This window comes from Anomaloglossus baeobatrachus, chromosome 6 (genome assembly GCF_048569485.1).
Source record: "Anomaloglossus baeobatrachus isolate aAnoBae1 chromosome 6, aAnoBae1.hap1, whole genome shotgun sequence".
In the NCBI taxonomy this organism is placed as follows: domain Eukaryota; kingdom Metazoa; phylum Chordata; class Amphibia; order Anura; family Aromobatidae; genus Anomaloglossus; species Anomaloglossus baeobatrachus.
The window spans coordinates 24,695,017-24,715,602 of NC_134358.1; the positions used below are offsets into that span (position 1 = coordinate 24,695,017).

At 43.8% G+C, this 20,586-nt stretch overlaps 1 protein-coding gene across 1 annotated transcript in view; it reads left to right on the forward strand.

Moving 5' to 3' along the window:
* The window catches only part of TRAPPC9 (trafficking protein particle complex subunit 9), a 707,343-nt gene that overhangs the window by 79,299 nt on the left and 607,458 nt on the right, over positions 1-20,586 (forward strand). The window contains exon 12 of the mRNA XM_075352837.1: positions 17,421-17,506. Coding sequence (XP_075208952.1) covers positions 17,421-17,506 — 86 coding nt within the window. The remainder of the gene's footprint in view (positions 1-17,420; positions 17,507-20,586) is intronic.

Sequence of the window (20,586 nt, forward strand, 5' to 3'; positions counted from 1 at the left end):
AAAACTATAACAATTGTAATAATAAACAATTATAATAATGATAAAATAAACAATAATAATAATATAATAAAAATAATTTAATAACATTATTTTTATTATTATTTATCATTATTATAATTGTATTATTCTTATTATTATAGTTTTTATTGTTTACTATTATTATTTATTAATATGATCAGAATTATTAGCATTAATAATAATAATAATAATATTATTATTATTATTATTGTTATTATTATTATTATTATTATTATTATTATTAACCCCTTTACGACCGCCGATACGCCTTTTAACGGCGGCATATTCGGGTACTTTTTCCGATCCGCCGCTTTTTAACGGCGGTCGGAAAAAAGGGTCTAGCGCCCCCCAGAGTCGGAAAATTTCCGGGGTCTCAGCTGCCGGGGGTAGCTGAGACCCTGGAGATTACGGTTCAGGCCGGTTTTTTCATTTAAAGGTACGGTGATCGCCGTTATTAACCGAATAACGGCAAGCATGTACCTGCAAAATGAAATGCCGGTTTTTAATGCATTTTAATGGTTTCTCTCACATTTGACGTGATCTAACAGTCAAATGTGAGAGATCGGTCCTTGTCCGGTCCCTCTCGGTCCCCCCCCGGTACCTGGGTCTCGTTACCGAGTTCCCACGGCATTCCCCCGGCCCCCCTCCTTCTCGTGTCCGTGTAAAATGGCGGGCGCATGCGCAGTTCGACCGCTAAAGTCTGCCTCCTTCCACCTAGCAACGTCAGGAATTTATTTCATTGGTTCCTGACATTTGAACACTGTGTTAGACCCTATCACAGTGATCAAATACCCCAAATATTTTGGAAATGGCAGCATTTGGGTCTGCCTCCCTCTTCTCTCCCTTGTAGTTGATCTGGGAGAGAAGAGAGAGAGAGAGACTACATTTGCTGCCGTTTCTGTCAGAAAAAAAAACACCAATTTTTATTATAAATCAGTCATCCTCATCCCCAATATCCTCACCCAAAATATCCCCCCCCCAAATATCCTCATCACCTCCGTCAGAATCCCCCCTTAGTTAGAATTTTTATTTTAGATTTTTTTTTTTCTTATATCAGGGTTAGATCAGGGTTAGCATCAGGGTTAGCATCAGGGTTAGCATCAGGGTTAGATCAGGGTTAGATCAGGGTTAGGATCAGGGTTAGGATCAGGGTTAGGGTTAAAAAAATCTAAAAAAAAATTTTCAAAAAATTTAAAAAAAAAAAAAAATTTGTAGTATTTTTTTTTCTTTTTTTTGCTAGGCAGTGAAAAATACTGTAATGGCGCGGAGAACATTTACCGCCGAGCAGGCATACATGCTTCTTGCCTCCGGCAGTTCAGGCTCGGATACAGAGTCTGCCTCTGAAATCGAGCGATTTTCGGATGGTGACGACTCGGCTTCCTCCTCGGGATCCGACAGCCCGATGGTAGCGGAGTCGGTCGTCACTGCTGAAACGTCAGAGGCAGGTCCAAGTAGTGCCCTTCCCCGGCCACTATGGTATCCTGACCCGTCCTTCTCCCCTCAAATTCCTCCGTTTGTAGCAACCCCCGGTATAAATGTAAATGTCACAAATTTTACCCCATTAGATTTTTTCCAAATTTATGTTACCCCAGAAGTCCTCCAATTATTTGTCCACCAAACCAATTTATATGCCCGTCAATATATATCCCAACATCCTACCTCCATCCATTCCCGCTCCTGGATCCCCACAAATGTCCCCGAACTTAAAAAGTTTTTGGGCATAACTTTTAACATGGGGTTAGTGAAAAAATCTACACTCCGCTCGTACTGGGCAACAAAAACAGTGCACAGCACCCCTGTGTTTGCAGCCATCATGACCCGATCCCGATATGAGACCCTTTTGCGATTCCTGCACTTTAACGATAATTCCCAAGCCCTCCAAAGAAATGACCCAAACTATGACCGACTTTATAAATTGAGACCCCTAATATCCCTTCTAAAAACTACCTTCCTAAATTCGTATACCCCTGACAAAAATGTTTCTATAGACGAGTCCCTTATGAGCTATAAGGGCCGTCTGTCTTTCCGCCAATTTATCCCCTCCAAGCGTGCCAAATATGGTATAAAATTATACAAAATGTGCGAAAGCACAACCGGTTACACGTGTGCCTTTCTCATTTACGAAGGGAGGGACCGCCAAATCAACCCCCCAAACTGCCCCCAGACAATTGGCATCCCTGGCAAAATTGTTTGGGAGCTAATGACCCCCTTCCTTGAGAAAGGCTATCACGTGTATACTGATAATTACTATACCAGTGTCCCCCTTTCTAAATCCCTCCACGCTGCAAACACAGGGGCCTGTGGAACAATCAGAAAAAACAGAGTTGGTCTACCCCCACAGTTGGTGTCTAAACGTGTGGAGAAGGGTGCGTCCTCCTCAATGGCAAGTGACCATCTTCTTGCCATAAAATGGAGAGACCGCAAGGATGTTTTCATGCTGACCACATTGCATGCGGACACCACTGTGACGGTCAGGGACAGGGGCGCCACCAGTGACAAACAGAAGCCGCTCTGTGTCGCATCCTACAATAAGTTCATGGGAGGTGTAGATCTGTCTGACCAGGTGCTTCAGCCTTATCTAGTGAAGCGAAAAACCAAAACCTGGTATAAAAAGGTAGCAATCTATCTCCTACAGGTTGCTACCTATAATAGCTTCATCCTCTATAGAAAATCTCAAGGACCGCTCTCTTTCCTCCAATACCAGGAGAAAATTATTGAGAGCCTCCTCTTTGACTCGGAGGCACAGGAGGAAGCCTTCGAGTCAGAGGATGTCCGGAGACTTTCCGAGCGTCATTTCATTCGCCCCATCCCTTCCACTCCCACCCAAAGGTATCCCCAAAAAAGATGCCGTGTTTGTAGAAAGCACGGCACAAGGAGCGATTCCCGGTACTTCTGCCCCATGTGCCCCTCCCAACCAGGCCTTTGCATCTCCCCCTGTTTTGAAACCTATCACACATCCCTCAATTATTAATTGGCATAAATAAATTACACCAAACTGTGTGGTAGCAGCTTTTTTTTAATTTTGAAAATACTTTACTTTTATATTTCTGTTCAGTAATTTTTTTTTCTTGGACTAGTAATAAAGAGAAAATTTTCAGCAGTAAAACACATTTTACCCCATTTCACAATTAATTCCAGGACTTTATCATCACATACCAAACAATTATTCAGACGAAACCCAGTCCACATGCCCACGTCTTTAGACTCCAGAGTGTGGACCCCACTAACGTTCTTGAAAAGTCTCATCATTTGACAACTTTCCAGGACTTCATTACTCAAACATTTTTTTTACCAATTATTTTAGTTTGACTCATATTACCACTAGGTCTTACTACACAAAACTTTTCTTTGCATTTATCTTGGTATTATGGGCATGATCATTTTATTGGAGGATCCCCTAACAATGATGCTGTGCCATATTCAAACACTATGGGCTTTACTGCAGGGTTCTTGCCGAACCACCTGCATCGAACAATACTTTCAGAATTCTGTAACGGATTCGTCGTTTTGTGCACATAGCGGTTCCTACCTTGGCGGGCAGGAGCCTGTTATGATGTACCATGTCGCTTGGCACATTTGTCCCTCATATAGGGATTGATGGAGCTAAGAAGACATTGTACGACCAGTTATTTGGAAGATAAAGCTGTCCTTCCGGCCCTGCTGGTGTTCTGTCATCTTTGGCACACTCAGGTTTGCCACATAGTGGCTGCCAACTCCTCCACATTTGAACATTTTGCCCTTCCGTCCAATAAAGTTTATTCTTCCTTCTACAACTGTTTTGTTAGCAAGACCAAGTCCAGTAAATGTGTTTTTAGGGGCATGCCGCCCTTTTGTGAGTAATAATTCCTGGAAGGATTTTCTTGTTTGGTAGCACAATGTCTCTGTAAGCTTTGAATAGGTTCTGGGATTCCATCAGTTTTACCCTGAAGACCAAATGGTGCACCATCTATAATAGGCATCAGCTGCATAAAAAATGGTGTCAAACTACTCCCTACCTCTGTAAACAAATACATTACAGGGTATAACTTACAAAGACATTTATGGGGTTTTTCTGTTCTTGAAACCCAAAAGCTCTGCAAATTTGAGAATATATTCCAAATTCAGCCAAATTTGCTTTCAAAAATTCAAATATTGCTCCTTTCGTTCCAAGCTCTACCATGTGCCCGTACAGAGGTTTCTCGCCACATGTGGGGTATCGGCGCGCTCATAAGAAAGTGGGTAACAAAGTGTGAGCTCCAATTTTTGGAGCTACCTCTTGAAAAAGTGAGAAAATTGATGCTAAAGCAACATTTTTGCTAAAAAAATGAAAATTTTCAATATGACAACCTAATGTTAGCAAATTCTGTGAAGTACCTGTCAGTCCAAAATGCTCACTATACCCCTAGATAGAAGCCTTAAGGGGTCTAGTTTCCAAAATGGAGTCACTTGAGGGGGGTTTCTGCTGTTTAGGTACCTTAGGGGACCTGTAAATGTAACATGGTGCCCGCAATCTGTTTCTGCCAAATTTGCTTTCAAAAATTCAAATATTGCTCCTTTCGTTCCAAGCTCTACCATGTGCCCGTACAGAGGTTTCTCGCCACATGTGGGGTATCGGCGCGCTCATAAGAAAGTGGGTAACAAAGTGTGAGCTCCAATTTTTGGAGCTACCTCTTGAAAAAGTGAGAAAATTGATGCTAAAGCAACATTTTTGCTAAAAAAATGAAAATTTTCAATATGACAACCTAATGTTAGCAAATTCTGTGAAGTACCTGTCAGTCCAAAATGCTCACTATACCCCTAGATAGAAGCCTTAAGGGGTCTAGTTTCCAAAATGGAGTCACTTGAGGGGGGTTTCTGCTGTTTAGGTACCTTAGGGGACCTGTAAATGTAACATGGTGCCCGCAATCTGTTTCTGCCAAATTTGCTTTCAAAAATTCAAATATTGCTCCTTTCGTTCCAAGCTCTACCATGTGCCCGTACAGAGGTTTCTCGCCACATGTGGGGTATCGGCGCGCTCATAAGAAAGTGGGTAACAAAGTGTGAGCTCCAATTTTTGGAGCTACTTCTTGAAAAAGTGAGAAAATTGATGCTAAAGCAACATTTTTGCTAAAAAAATGAAAATTTTCAATATGACAACCTAATGTTAGCAAATTCTGTGAAGTACCTGTCAGTCCAAAATGCTCACTATACCCCTAGATAGAAGCCTTAAGGGGTCTAGTTTCCAAAATGGAGTCACTTGAGGGGGGTTTCTGCTGTTTAGGTACCTTAGGGGACCTGTAAATGTAACATGGTGCCCGCAATCTGTTTCTGCCAAATTTGCTTTCAAAAATTCAAATATTGCTCCTTTCGTTCCAAGCTCTACCATGTGCCCGTACAGAGGTTTCTCGCCACATGTGGGGTATCGGCGCGCTCATAAGAAAGTGGGTAACAAAGTGTGAGCTCCAATTTTTGGAGCTACCTCTTGAAAAAGTGAGAAAATTGATGCTAAAGCAACATTTTTGCTAAAAAAATGAAAATTTTCAATATGACAACCTAATGTTAGCAAATTCTGTGAAGTACCTGTCAGTCCAAAATGCTCACTATACCCCTAGATAGAAGCCTTAAGGGGTCTAGTTTCCAAAATGGAGTCACTTGAGGGGGGTTTCTGCTGTTTAGGTACCTTAGGGGACCTGTAAATGTAACATGGTGCCCGCAATCTGTTTCTGCCAAATTTGCTTTCAAAAATTCAAATATTGCTCCTTTCGTTCCAAGCTCTACCATGTGCCCGTACAGAGGTTTCTCGCCACATGTGGGGTATCGGCGCGCTCATAAGAAAGTGGGTAACAAAGTGTGAGCTCCAATTTTTGGAGCTACCTCTTGAAAAAGTGAGAAAATTGATGCTAAAGCAACATTTTTGGGTAAAATGTTATTTTTTTTTTTTTTCATTCCACATTACTTTAGTTCATGTGAGGCACCTGAAGGGTTAATAAACTTCTTTGATGTGGTTTTGAGTACCTTGAGGGGTGCAGATTTTAGAATGGGGTCACTTTTGGGTATTTTCTGTCATCTAGGCCTCTCAAAGTCACTTCAAATGTGATGTGGTCCCTAAAAAAATGGTTTTGTAAATTTTCTTGAAAAAATGGGAAATTGCTGATGAACTTTGACCCCTTATAACTTCCTAACCCCAAAAAATTTTGTTTCAAAAATTGTGATGATGTAAAGTAGACATGTGGGAAATGTTGTTTATTAACTATTTTGTGTGACATAACTCTCTGGTTTATGGGCATAAAAATTAAAAGTTTGAAAATTGCAAAATTTTAATTTTTTTTGTCACATTTCATATTTTTTCACAAAAAAAAAAAAAAATATCATCCTAAATTTACCTCTAACATGAAGCCCAATATGTCACGAAAAAACAATCTCAGAATCACCGGGATCCATTGAAGCGTTCCAGAGTTATAGCCTTATAAATGGACACTGGTCCAAATTGCAAAAAATGGCCTGGTCATTAAGTACAAAACTGGCTTCGTCCTAAAGGGGTTAATAATAATATAAAACAATTATGATAATAAACAATACAAAACTATAACAATTATAATAATAATAATAATAATAATAATAAAACAATTATAATAATGATAATAAACAATAAAAACTATAACAATAATAAAAATAATACTTTTTTATATATAAAAAATTCCAAATTGTGCTAAAATTAAACATTTCAAAAATTTCCTGAACAAAATAAAATAAAATTAACAGATTTATGAATGTAAAAAAATAGGATTAACATGCACTTTGGATTTTTGCAATCCTAATTTGGCTTTTCATTTGTATCAATATTTTTACTGTATATTCTAATTTATCACTTAATAAATGGGTTGAAAACTTAGACTCAAGCCATCTACAGATACTTCTGAGCAGAAAAATAACATTTTCCTATAGCAATTGCTATGGGCTCACCTGGTGAGGTGGACTCTCTCTAACATTTTTTTGTACCGGGGCCATTTGGAAATTTCTACCAACCTTTGGGGCTGCACAGAATTATCAACTTGAAAATGACCCTGCTATATTTGGTCAAACAATTAATTTACTCCCCCCGACTGGCGGCTGCTCTTTGGTGCGGCTGTGATGTTCAGTGATATTGATTGTTACTTCTCACAGCTGCTTTTACAGGTTTGTCTTGGTCTAAAAGCGCAGTCAACTCTTTGTGATAATAAGATAAATCATATACATTACATAGGAGAAGCTGGGACTGCTCTATGTATAGATCCCATAGGAAACACTGGGGATTGCTCTATATAAATCACATAGGAGATGAGGCGGGCACATACATCACAGGAGAGGCTGGGGCATATACATCACAGGAGGGACTGGGGCATACACATCACAGGAGGGACTGGGGCATACACATCACAGGAGGGACTGGAGCATTCACATCACAGGAGGGACTGGAGCATTCACATCACAAGAGGGACTGGGGCATATACATCACAGGAGGACCTGGGGCATACACATCACAGGAGGACCTGGGGCATACACATCATAGGAGGGACTGGAGCATATACATCACAGGAGGACCTGGGGCATATACATCACAAGAGGGGCTGCGGACATACCCCTCACAGTAGGGACTGGGGCTTATACATCACAGCAGCTGCTGGGGCACAAACATCACTGGGACGCATAGACATAACTAAGGGGCACAGACATCACTGTAGGGTGTATATATATATATATATATATATATATATATATATATATATATATATATATATATATATACCATACTATGAAGAAAAAGACATGGATCGCACATCCCAAAAATACATTGATCTAAAGCCGCTAGGCAAAAAATTAAATAGAACATGAGGTTCTTTTGTTACCATTCTGATCAGATTGTATTAAGCCACTGCCACGTCACGGCAAACCTCTTGAGTGGGTCCCTAACCTGACCTTTTTGTGCGGCACTGTGCACTGACCACCGCCGCAGCGACAAAACGCCAGCAGGGCGGGCGACCTGGTGCCTCACAGCACCCATGCTGCAAGGCGAAGCCCCCAAGGCTCCAGGCCACGCCGCCCCACTGACACGACACCACCACGACAGCAGCCACCACACAGCACCAGCACACAGTGAGAGGAGCTGTGCACTCACCTCCCACTGGCTCCCATATGTGAACTGGGAGCAAAAAGAAGGCTGGCCCCTCTTGCAGTCTCCTGCTGATTTAAAAGGGTCAGGTTAGGGACCCACTCAAGAGGTTTGCCGTGACGTGGCAGTGGCTTAATACAATCTGATCAGAATGGTAACAAAAGAACCTCATGTTCTATTTAATTTTTTGCCTAGCGGCTTTAGATCATTGTATTTTTGGGATGTGCGATCCATGTCTTTTTCTTCATAGTGTGTTATACAACATTCTATCCCCCTCTTTTTTTTTTTTTTTTGCTTGGATCTGCACTCTCCCCATTTGGCACAGGTGATTTTAATCAGCAGGAGACTGCAAGAGGGGTCAGCCTTCTTTTTGCTCCCAGTCCACATATGGGAGCCAGTGGGAGGTGAGTGCACAGCTCCTCTCACTGTGTGCTGGTGCTGTGTGGTGGCTGCTGTTGTGGTGGTGTGGTGTCGGTGGGGCGGCGCGGCCTGGAGCCTTGGGGGCTTCGCCTTGCAGCATGGCTGCTGTGAGGCACCAGGTCGCCCGCCCTGCTGGCGCTTTGTCGCTGCAGCAGTGGTTGGTGCACGGTGCCGCACAAAAAGGGTCAGGTTAGGGACCCACTCAAGAGGTTTGCCGTGACGTGGCAGTGGCTTAATACAATCTGATAAGAATGGTAACAAAAGAACCTCATGTTCTATTTAATTTTTTGCCTAGCGGCTTTAGATCATTGTATTTTTGGGATGTGCGATCCATGTCTTTTTCTTCATAGTGTGTTATATATATATATGTATATATAAAAATGTGTGTGTGTGTGTGTGTGTGTGTGTGTGTGTGTGTGTGTATATATATATATATATATATATATATATATATATATATATATATATATATATATATATATATATATATATATATATACATCTCACTGGGAGGCATAGACATAGCTGTGGGAGCACAGACATCACTAGAGGGGCTTGGACATCACTAAGTGGGTACGGACAGCACTGGGGAGGGGGAGTCATACTGAATCAGAGGGCATGTACCACACTGGGGATAGTGAGGCTGCCGCTCCTTTTCTTCAGTGGGATGGGAGCGCATTGCGTGCTAACCCCGTCCACAGAATGCATTGTCAGCGTGCGGTCACTGGCCAGCGTGAGAACCTAATGGCATGCACATGCAGCCTTCAGTAGTGAACGCTGCATGCACGTCTTTGCAACGCACGTGGAGGGTTTAAAGGGCTGCATCGTACCTGCTGCTCTCTACCCCTCTGGCCCTGTTACGCCCGCCGCTGTAGCGCGCACATTGCATCGTGTTGCGACTGTTCGTTATAAATTCCATGCCGATACTTTTTTTTTAATGCCCTTCTGGTAATTAGACACAATCTACAATCCTCATGACATGACTTTTTTTTTTGTTGTTGTTCCTCCGTGGTAATTACGCGCCATCGTTTCACCTTTTATCCAGAGAGTAATTTACTCGTTAGCGATATTTCCAGAGTCGTTAATTATGTACGGCGCGGCGCTCTCTCGGCCGCCCTTACTACAGGAGAAATATGTTGCTACAAATAGGCTTTTTATTGTGGTCATAAAAGCCCTCCGCGCTCAGCAGACCGGATCTCCGGCCGTTCCGAGGATAATATCACTCCAGAGTTTTCCTTCTCCGCCGTCAGGAATGGCGCTAGTTTTCTGTAAATAGATTTGGGTCTGACACGGAACGTTCCTCGCAGCCTCCTGTCCGTGACTTGTTTTATCCCTTTTTCGGAATAATACGAGGCATTGACGGCGAAGGGGACCCTGGAGGGCCGAGAGCGACGGACGGAGCCTCCGGAGCAGAGGGCAGCCGTGCATCGTGCCGGCACTCTCGCATATATCGTAGTGCCTATGACTGGTACTGCGACTCGGGGGCTGAGCTGCAATATTAGTGCCACTTCCAAATGTACGGCACTTCGCAGCTACAGAGTGCTAGGAGGTGAGAAGGTGCGAATAGCTACTCGCACTGTTTAGTGCCCAGGTTCTACAGATCAGCTGCAGTACCGGGGAGCGACCACTACACTGTGTACCGAGTCGTGTGGTTCCTGCTCCGTATACAATTTACATCTAGCCGCCATTGGACCTGATAATACCGTAGCTAATCCGTGTGAGTACCCCCAATAATCACAAATTGATGACCTGTCATAACCCCCTTTAAATAGACCCCATGAGACCAGTGTACTTACTTTGAAAATTCATGTCAAACTGGCTTTACAATCCTAATATTAGTATGGGAATTTTAGGAGTCCGCCTCATGACACCAGGCGTATTTATCTGCACCCGCCCAACTTGATTGACAGGTACAGTTTATACTGAGCATTGTGAGATCTCAGCATTAGCAGGGCAGAGGGACACTCAGTCAGGCTAGGTATGAAGGGGTTCAGCAGCAGCGTGGAGGAGGGACACTGACTGAGAGGAGATTCAGTAGTAGTAGCAGCAGGGAGGAGGAATGCTGAGGAGCTGTCAGTAAAGCTAGTTGGATTGAACTAGGGAGACTGTGGATTTATGAGTTAGGTTGGCAGATATACAGCAGCACCAGCAGGGAGGAGGTACACTGAGGAGCTGTCAATTATGCTAATTTGGCAGAGATTCAGCAGTAGAACAGAGCAGAGAGACTGTAGAGCTGTTAGAATAGCTTTGTGGAGCCTCAGCTGCAGCAGGGAGGAGGGACACTGAGGAGCTGAAAGGCAAGGTATGTGGAGATTCAGCTCCAGCAGGGAGGAGGGACACTGAGGAGATGAAAGGCAAGGTATGTGGAGATTCAGCTCCAGCAGGGAGGAGGGACACTGAGGAGCTGAAAGGCAAGGAATGTGGAGATTCAGCTCCAGCAGGGAGGAGGGACACTGAGGAGATGAAAGGCAAGGTATGTGGAGATTCAGCTCCAGCAGGGAGGAGGGACACTGAGGAGCTGAAAGGCAAGGTATGTGGAGATTCAGCTCCAGCAGAGAGGAGGGACACTGAGGAGCTGAAAGGCAAGGTATGTGGAGATTCAGCTCCAGCAGAGAGGAGGGACACTGAGGAGCTGAAAGGCAAGGTATGTGGAGATTCAGCTCCAGCAGAGAGGAGGGACACTGAGGAGATGAAAGGCAAGGTATGTGGAGATTCAGCTCCAGCAGGGAGGAGGGACACTGAGGAGCTGAAAGGCAAGGTATGTGGAGATTCAGCTCCAGCAGAGAGGAGGGACACTGAGGAGCTGAAAGGCAAGGTATGTGGAGATTCAGCTCCAGCAGAGAGGAGGGACACTGAGGAGCTGAAAGGCAAGGTATGTGGAGATTCAGCTCCAGCAGAGAGGAGGGACACTGAGGAGCTGAAAGGCAAGGTATGTGGAGATTCAGCTCCAGCAGAGAGGAGGGACACTGAGGAGATGAAAGGCAAGGTATGTGGAGATTCAGCTCCAGCAGGGAGGAGGGACACTGAGGAGCTGTTAGGATAGGTATGTGGAGATTCAGCTGCAGCAGAGAAGAGGGACACTGAGGAGCTGTTAGGCAAGGTATGTGGAGATTCAGCTCCAGCAGAGAGGAGGGACACTGAGGAGATGAAAGGCAAGGTATGTGGAGATTCAGCTCCAGCAGAGAGGAGGGACACTGAGGAGCTGTTAGGATAGGTATGTGGAGATTCAGCTGCAGCAGGGAGGAGGGACACTGAGGAGATGAAAGGCAAGGTATGTGGAGATTCAGCTCCAGCAGAGAGGAGGGACACTGAGGAGATGAAAGGCAAGGTATGTGGAGATTCAGCTCCAGCAGAGAGGAGGGACACTGAGGAGCTGTTAGGATAGGTATGTGGAGATTCAGCTCCAGCAGAGAGGAGGGACACTGAGGAGCTGTTAGGCAAGGTATGTGGAGATTCAGCTCCAGCAGAGAGGAGGGACACTGAGGAGCTGTCAATCATACTAAGTGGACGGACAATCAGTAGTAGCACAGTGCAGAGACACTGAAGAGCTTTTAGGATAAGTATGTGGAGATTCAGCTGCAGTAGGGAGGAGGGACACTGAAGAGCTGTCAATCATACTAGGTGGGCGGACAGTCAGTAGTAGCACAGCCCAGAGACACTGAAGAGCTTTTTCGGATAGGTATGTGGAGATTCAGCTGTAGCAGGGAGGAGGGACACTGAAAAATGATCAGTTGCGTTTTGTAGGCAGAGTTCCAGCATCAGAAGGGAGGAAGGATGCTGAGGAGCTGTTAATCAGGTTAAGTGGAAGATTTAACAGCAGCAAAGACAATGGACACTGAGAAGCAGTTAATAAGGCTAAATGGGTGAATATTCAGCAGAACTAGGGAAGAGCGGCACTGAGAAATTGTAGTAATATCAAGCTAGATGGAGATCAGCAGCAGCGGGGAGGAAGGATGCTGAGGAACTGACAGTAAGTTTAATTGGCTGGATATTTAGCAGCAGCAACAGGTAAGATGGGCGCTGCAGACCTGTCAGTTTGGCTAAACTTCGATTAAAAATCCATACTAACATTGCTGTGCAGGAACACCAGCCTCATCAGGTCAAAAAGAGACATTATTTTTTTTTAATTGTATGTTTTTTGTATCGTATTGATTTTATTGAAATCTGGTGACAGATCCACTTAAATATCCATAATTAATAATTTAACCCTTCTCCGTGACGCCTACTCCAGCTCCTGCCCCTGCTTAAATTAACTATTAACATAGGACCTGTTACATTGTAAAGCTGAGCTGCGTATCTAATCCTATCGTGTATGATACTGACTGCTGAGCTGTGTATCTAATCCTATCGTGTATGATACTGACTGCCGAGCTGTGTATCTAATCTGATCATGTGTTATCCTGTCTGCTGAGCTGTGTACAGCCCTGTTAAATGCCAGGTTCTTGTCATGTAAAAAAAAAAAAAATAATTCAGAACAATTTTCATCTTTAATGTTGCTCAATTCCATTGAAAAATAAACTGACCTAATTTTGTGATTGAAAATAAATAAAAAAAATAAAATAATGTGTTTGCGTAAGTATGAACACCCCCTATTTTTTGGGGATGCGGTTGTGTTCAGAATTAGTAAGCTCATGTTACACTGTAGTCAATACACGGCCGTCATCATTTACAAAGATTTCAATTAGCTCCATATAAAGTTTTGCTGTTTTAGGATTTTTCTCACATTTTACAGCAATGTCCACAAACAGCTGACAACACAGCAAAGGGATCTCATTCTTGAAATGTATCAGCCAGGAGAAGGATACAAAAAATTCCAGATCATTAAATCTCCCATGGAGCAGTAGAAAGTCATAATCAAAAAGTGGATTAAATTCGGCACCAAAGTGACATTACCTAGAACTGGACATTCTTCAGAGAGTGATGTAAAAACAAGAACATTGGTCTGCAAGGCCACCAAGAGATCTACAGAAACATTAAAGGAGCTGCAGGGATTTCTAGCAAGTACTGGTTGTGTACTGCATGTAACAACAATTTCCCGAAATCTTCATATGGGTGGCCTATTGTCGTGCAGTGTTTGGCGTTGCACTCGTCATGTCGGCGTCGGACTCTGTTCACACTGCAGAGCGTGACAAACAGCCTGGGTTCTGTGAGTTGCACAGCCTGTCATGGGCGTCTGGTTCTGGCTTCACTGCTCTCCAGTACAGCTTGAGTTAATTCCTGCTGGCTTGTGATCGTCTGCTGGAAGCTCAGGCTGCTGATTACCAGTCTCAGCCGCCTTCACCTTTTACACCATTCTTGATTCTAGGGCTGAGTGCCGGATACAGCTTCTGCTACATCGGTTCCTTTGGTTATCCATGTGGCGGCCCGTGGGATTGTGTGGAACTCTTTGGACTACTGTAAGGACGATTGCTTTGTTATCTGGTCCGAGGATTGTCGGGAAGGGCCCCCGAATCTGTTTTACGTGGACTTATCGTGTGCTGTTCTTGTATTCCTGTTAATAAACCTGTTGGATCGTCCCTCGGCCTCGTCCATCCTTTGCTCTGTTGTACACCCCCGTCACAATCCAGAAGTGGCGGTTCTGCATGGTGTGTGAGTCCTCCAGTTGTGCATTTATTTCCTACCCCTTTTGTGTTACTCCCCAGTTCACATAGTGTCCCTCCTTTGTGTTTGAGTGCAGTGTGCACAAGTTTTTGTTTACCCTTTTCTGTGCCGATTTGTGGGGTTTTCGTTACCCGCTCCCTGGGTGGAGGGGAGTAGTATCAGGGCTAAATAGGGTCATGCTGGGGGCTCGAATCTGGCTACCATCAAGCCTACCTTCAAGATAAGGGACAGCGCCGGGGCCCCAGTCTTAGGGTCAGCCTAGTAGTCCCTGTTCCATTAGTATAATACCCTGACACCTATGGGGTAGGTTGGCAAGAGAGAAGACTTCTTACAAAGAAACAAATCCTGAAAAACATCCCGGCCTAGCTGTTTTGCCAAAACCTACGTCCTGTCTGCCAAAAGCATGTGGGAAAATGTGTTGTGGTCTCATGAGACCAAGGTTAAAAATTTTTTTGGACATAATTCCAAAAGGTTTATTATGCGTAAGACCAGCTATGTAAATCACCAAAAGAACACCATCCCCACAGTGAGGCATGGTGGTGACAGCATCGTGCTTTGTGGATGTTTTTTATCAGCTGAAAATGGGGATTTAATCAAGGTGGAGAAGGTTGTGAACAATTCCAAATATCAGTAAATTTTGCATCGAAAACTTCATGTCTCTACTAAAAAGAGGAAGATGATTTTCACCTTCCAGCACAACACTGACCCTAAATCATCAAAATAACGCCTTCACCAGAAGAAGATCAAAGTTTTGGAATGGCGTAGTTGAAAATCTTAAGGTGTAATGAACACATGATGTCCCGCAATCTGACAGATGTGGAGCTACTGCAAGGAAGAGGGGGCAAAGTTTGGCAATTCTAGATGTGCCATGGGATAGATTCCGACCAAACAAGGCTGATTTCTTTCATAAATTAAAAGGGTACTTTAATAACGTATTAGATAAGGGTGTGCAGAGTTATGCAACCACATTATTTTATTTGACTTTTCCCACCTTTAAAAGACTTCCGTTTATTTCCCAATTGAATTGTACAGATTGATCGACAGTGAAGGAGTGGTTCAGTGTAGAATTGGAACTGCGCGGTCGCACTGTGTGACTGCGGACTTTTGATTCCTCGCAGTGCATAATGGGTGTGCCGGGAGGATTCAGACGTGTGCAGCTACACAGGGTGACTGCAGACTTTTCATTCTACACTGGACAACCCCTTTAAAAGTGGAATAAGTTCTAAAATTATTCTTCATGGTATCATGTATCTAACCTGTCACATGTGATAGTGTCTGCTGAGCGGTGTATCTAAGCCTGTCACCTGTGAACATGTCTGCTGAGTGGTGAAGCTAAGTCTGTCACGTGTGGTAGTGTCTGCTGAGCGGTGTATCTAAGCCTGTTATGTGTAATAGTAACTGCTGAGCGGTGTATCTAAGCCTGTTATGTGTAATAGTAACTGCTGAGTGGTGTATCTAACCCTGTCACATGTGATACTGTCTGCTGAGCGGTGTATCTAAGCCTGTTATGTGTAATAGTAACTGCTGAGCGGTGTATCTAAGCCTGTTATGTGTAATAGTAACTGCTGAGCGGTGTATCTAAGCCTGTTATGTGTAATAGTAACTGCTGAGTGGTGAAGCTAACGCTGTCACGTATGATACTGTCTGCTGAGTCGTGTATCTAAGCTTGTCACATGTGATACTGTCTGCTGAGCGGGGTATCTAAGCCTGTCACGTGTGATACTGTCTGCTGAGCGGTGTATCTAAGCCTGTTATGTGTAATAGTAACTGCTGAGCGGTGTATCTAAGCCTGTTATGTGTAATAGTAACTGCTGAGCGGTGTATCTAAGCCTGTTATGTGTAATAGTAACTGCTGAGCGGTGTATCTAAGCCTGTTATGTGTAATAGTAACTGCTGAGCGGTGTATCTAACCCTGTCACATGTGATACTGTCTGCTGAGCGGTGTATCTAAGCCTGTTATGTGTAATAGTAACTGCTGAGCGGTGTATCTAAGTCTGTTATGTGTAATAGTAACTGCTGAGTGGTGAAGCTAACGCTGTCACGTATGATACTGTCTGCTGAGTCGTGTATCTAAGCTTGTCACATGTGATACTGTCTGCTGAGCGGGGTATCTAAGCCTGTCACATGTGATACTGTCTGCTGAGCGGTGTATCTAAGCCTGTTATGTGTAATAGTAACTGCTGAGCGGTGTATCTAACCCTGTCACATGTGATACTGTCTGCTGAGCGGTGTATCTAAGCCTGTTATGTGTAATAGTAACTGCTGAGCGGTGTATCTAAGCCTGTTATATGTAATAGTAACTGCTGAGCGGTGTATCTAAGCCTGTTATGTGTAATAGTAACTGCTGAGTGGTGAAGCTAACGCTGTCACGTATGATACTGTCTGCTGAGTCGTGTATCTAAGCTTGTCACATGTGATACTGTCTGCTGAGTGGGGTATCTAAGCCTGTCACGTGTGATACTGTCTGCTGAGCGGTGTATCTAAGCCTGTTATGTGTAATAGTAACTGCTGAGCGGTGTATCTAACCCTGTCACATGTGATACTGTCTGCTGAGCGGTGTATCTAAGCCTGTTATGTGTAATAGTAACTGCTGAGCGGTGTATCTAAGCCTGTTATGTGTAATAGTAACTGCTGAGCGGTGTATCTAAGCCTGTTATGTGTAATAGTAACTGCTGAGTGGTGAAGCGAACGCTGTCACGTATGATACTGTCTGCTGAGTCGTGTATCTAAGCTTGTCACATGTGATACTGTCTGCTGAGCGGGGTATCTAAGCCTGTCACGTGTGATACTGTCTGCTGAGCGGTGTATCTAAGCTTGTCATGTGTGATAGTGTCTGCTGAGTGGTGTATCTAAGCCTGTCACGTGTGATACTGTCTGCTGAGCGGTGTATCTAAGCCTGTCATGTGTGATACTGTCTGCTGAGCGGTGTATCTAAGCCTGTCATGTGTGATACTGTCTGCTGAGCGCTGTATCTAAGCCTGTCATGTGTGATACTGTCTGCTGAGCGGTGTATCTAAGCCTGTCATGTGTGATACTGTCTGCTGAGCGGTGTATCTAAGCCTGTCACATGTGATACTTTCTGCTGAGCGGGGTATCTAAGCCTGTCATGTGTGATACTGTCTGCTGAGCGGTGTATCTAAGCCTGTCACGTGTGATAGTGTCTGCTGAGCGGTATATCTAAGCCTGTCACGTGTGATACTGTCTGCTGAGCGGTGTATCTAAGCCTGTCACGTGTATTGCAGAATGATACCTTTCTGATATCTCTTTTTTCCAGATTTCCAGTGGGTGCAGGGCGATGTGTGCGAGGTGCAGCTGATGGTCTACAACCCCATGCCTTTTGAACTTCGAGTGGAGACGATGGTGAGTCCTTATTTACCACATACTTCGATCTGGATCGGCCGCCCTAAAGAATGCCGTGTAGACGACTGCACTCTGTCCTGGCTTGTGGTCTAATAAGCCAAGTGTAGCCGGATTACTGGAGGTAACAGCCCCTGGGAGGAGCAGAAGGGACCCAGCAGAAGAGGAGCCGAATAAGGCTACTTTTATGCAGGATAGAAGACAAAATGTAATTAACTGCTCCTCAGAGGCGGGTCTAACAACTACACTTGCTAGGCTCCACCCCTGAGGAAATCAAGTGAATTCTCTGTTTAACCCCTTAGTGTTTATGGGCGTAACTGTGCTGATATATCTTGTTTGGAAGAGGCTCGGGAGCTGTGCTCCCTCCACATGTGGCTGATGTTTCTCATGTCCCCACTTTTCAACCCCCCCTCGATGCGATTGTGGAGCACTGATAGGTTATTAGGGGCCTGTAGCCGCCATATAGGTACTCCTAAAAAAAGGATGAGCTTTGGGAGAAGGGGAGTAAAAAAACAACTTACAAAAATGAATAAATGACTCATATTAGAGAGTTTAAAAGAGTCTCGTCACATACCACCCCTCTGATATGGGAGGTGGACATTTGCCTAGACCTGTCACGAGTGACATACAGCCATGTGGTTTCTGGCCACAGAGGGTCACAGCTCTTGGCTGCACAAAATGCTCCCGAACTTTCCATTGCTCCTGCTGTCAGTATTCATTGGTATAGGTAGGTTTCCTGCTGGATTCATCTCTCCCCGTTTAGGACCCAGCAGGAGCTCATCTTCCACCCAGCTGCTGATCATCAGTAGTCTCTTGGTGTTTATATACCCTTCCTTCAATCGACTGGTGCTGGTGATATTTTTCGGTTTCTTCAAGCCTTGGTTGCAAGCAGGGGGCTTGTACTCATCTGTGGTATCGCTGCTGAAAACTTTGCTGAACTTCTACCTGAGTCACCTGTGGATAAGTAGTTCATGCTTTTCCCCCTGTGTGTCCTCCATGTATATTCTACGAGCTCATCACACCTGTTCTCTATTTAGAGCCCAGCACTAGGGATACCTAGGGTTAGGTATCCTGCTTGGCGCATAGGTGTGGAATCTATCTAGCGTGGTGAGGGATCCAGGGACCAGCGGTAGGTTCGGTCAGGGGTCACCATCTCCCCCTTCCCTAGACACAGGGTTTCCCTTTCGCTGTTCCCCGTACCTAATGTGACAAGACCCTTATGAATAGCCTCTTATAGGATGCCCATATTCCCAATTAAATAGATTATGTCACCAGGTTTTTGCTATTTATTCTATGGGCAGTATAAAATAGAGGCAGAGAGCCCAATTCCAGGGATGTGTCACTTATTAGGCTGTGCACTGTAGTTTCAGTGCAATCAGTGTTTTATGAGCAGGAGATTAGGACTACAGGATTATTTATCTTGAGCAAGACAGTCCAGCTAATTAGCATAACCCCGCCCCCACCACTGATTGGCAGCTTACGTCCAGTGTACACAGGATGCTGCCAGTCGGTGATGTGGGCGGGGTTATACACAGTTCAACATTCTGAGAAAACAGGGATTGTAACAAAACTGAATTAACCACTCCAGTAAGTGACATGTCACTGGAATCAGGGTCTTTGCCCCTAGATCATGCACGTGGACAGGAAGAGTTGTCAGGGGGATAAAATAATGGCAATCCCACTCTTGCAGTTCTTCCCGGTCTTCTCCTTTAAGTCGATGTCCTCCGCAGCCTGACACGGGTCTGCTGACGCCATACAATTAGAGGATAATAGATTTCTCACTTTACAAAGAAAAAAAAAAAAATCCTTAGTAAGTAGAACAGCGACGGCCGCCGGTTAATAGGGTGACAAAAAATCGCAACGGCGACGTAAACCCAATAATAACTAATCGTCGCGGAGAAGCTTCTATATCAGGAAGGTTAATTTCAAGCTCCGAGGCCCCCATGACAAAGCCGCCTGTCACATTTTTATGGTTTTAATGATAAGGGTAGAACAAGCGGCCACCAGAGACGTCCCTGAGTGTATATATCTATATATCCGTATATGTAGGGCAGAGGAGCTGCTAATGTGAGCCCCATCGCCGCAGCCTTTGTTGGCCTCCTCTAATCCCACCGCGACCTCCTCTTCTTTTTTTTTTTTTTTCCTAGAACTCATAACAAATTTAAAGTAACGCTCCGCAAAACGGATTATCCGCAGCAAGGCCGCTTCATGGCTGGCGGTCACAGCCCCCGGGGGCCTGCGCAGGGTCTCAGATCACCCACGTCACCGGCGTTAATGGGCCTGTAATAGATGTCAGCCCCCCACCCACCCCATCCACACACATATATATATAAGCACTTAACTCCCAGGCGAATGTAGCAAGAGATAGAAATTACCGAGAGGGTCACCGTGACCACTGAGCCGGCTGCTCGCTCGGTGCCTGTCGTGACAATGTCACCAGAGCCCTTTGCAGCTATTTTTGTGTCATCTTTGGTATTAATTGCCCAGAGGAGAGGGGAGATAGGATTTATTTTTTTTTATTTTTTTTTATTTTTTTTTCCATCCTCGTTATCATTGACTGTTTAACTATTTAATATCCAGGATAAGTAGAAATAAATAAAAAAAAAAAATAAAAAAAAATCTTTCCTATTTTTTTTTTATTTTTTCCATCCTCGTTATCATTGACTGTTTATTTAATATCCAGGATAAGTAGAAATAAATAAAAAAAAAAATCTTTACTATTTTTTTATTTTTGCCATCCTCGTTATCATTGACTATTTAATATCCAGGATAAGTAGAAATAAATAAAAAAAAAAATCTTTCCTATTTTTTTTATTTTTTCCATCCTCGTTATCATTGACTGTTTAACTATTTAATATCCAGGATAAGTAGAAATAAATAAAAAAAAAAAATAAAAAAAATCTTTCCTATTTTTTTTTTTTTATTTTTTCCATCCTCGTTATCATTGACTGTTTATTTAATATCCAGGATAAGTAGAAATAAATAAAAAAAAAAAATATTTTTTCCATCCTCGTTATCATTGACTGTTTATTTAATATCCAGGATAAGTAGAAATAAATAAAAAAAAAAATCTTTCCTATTTT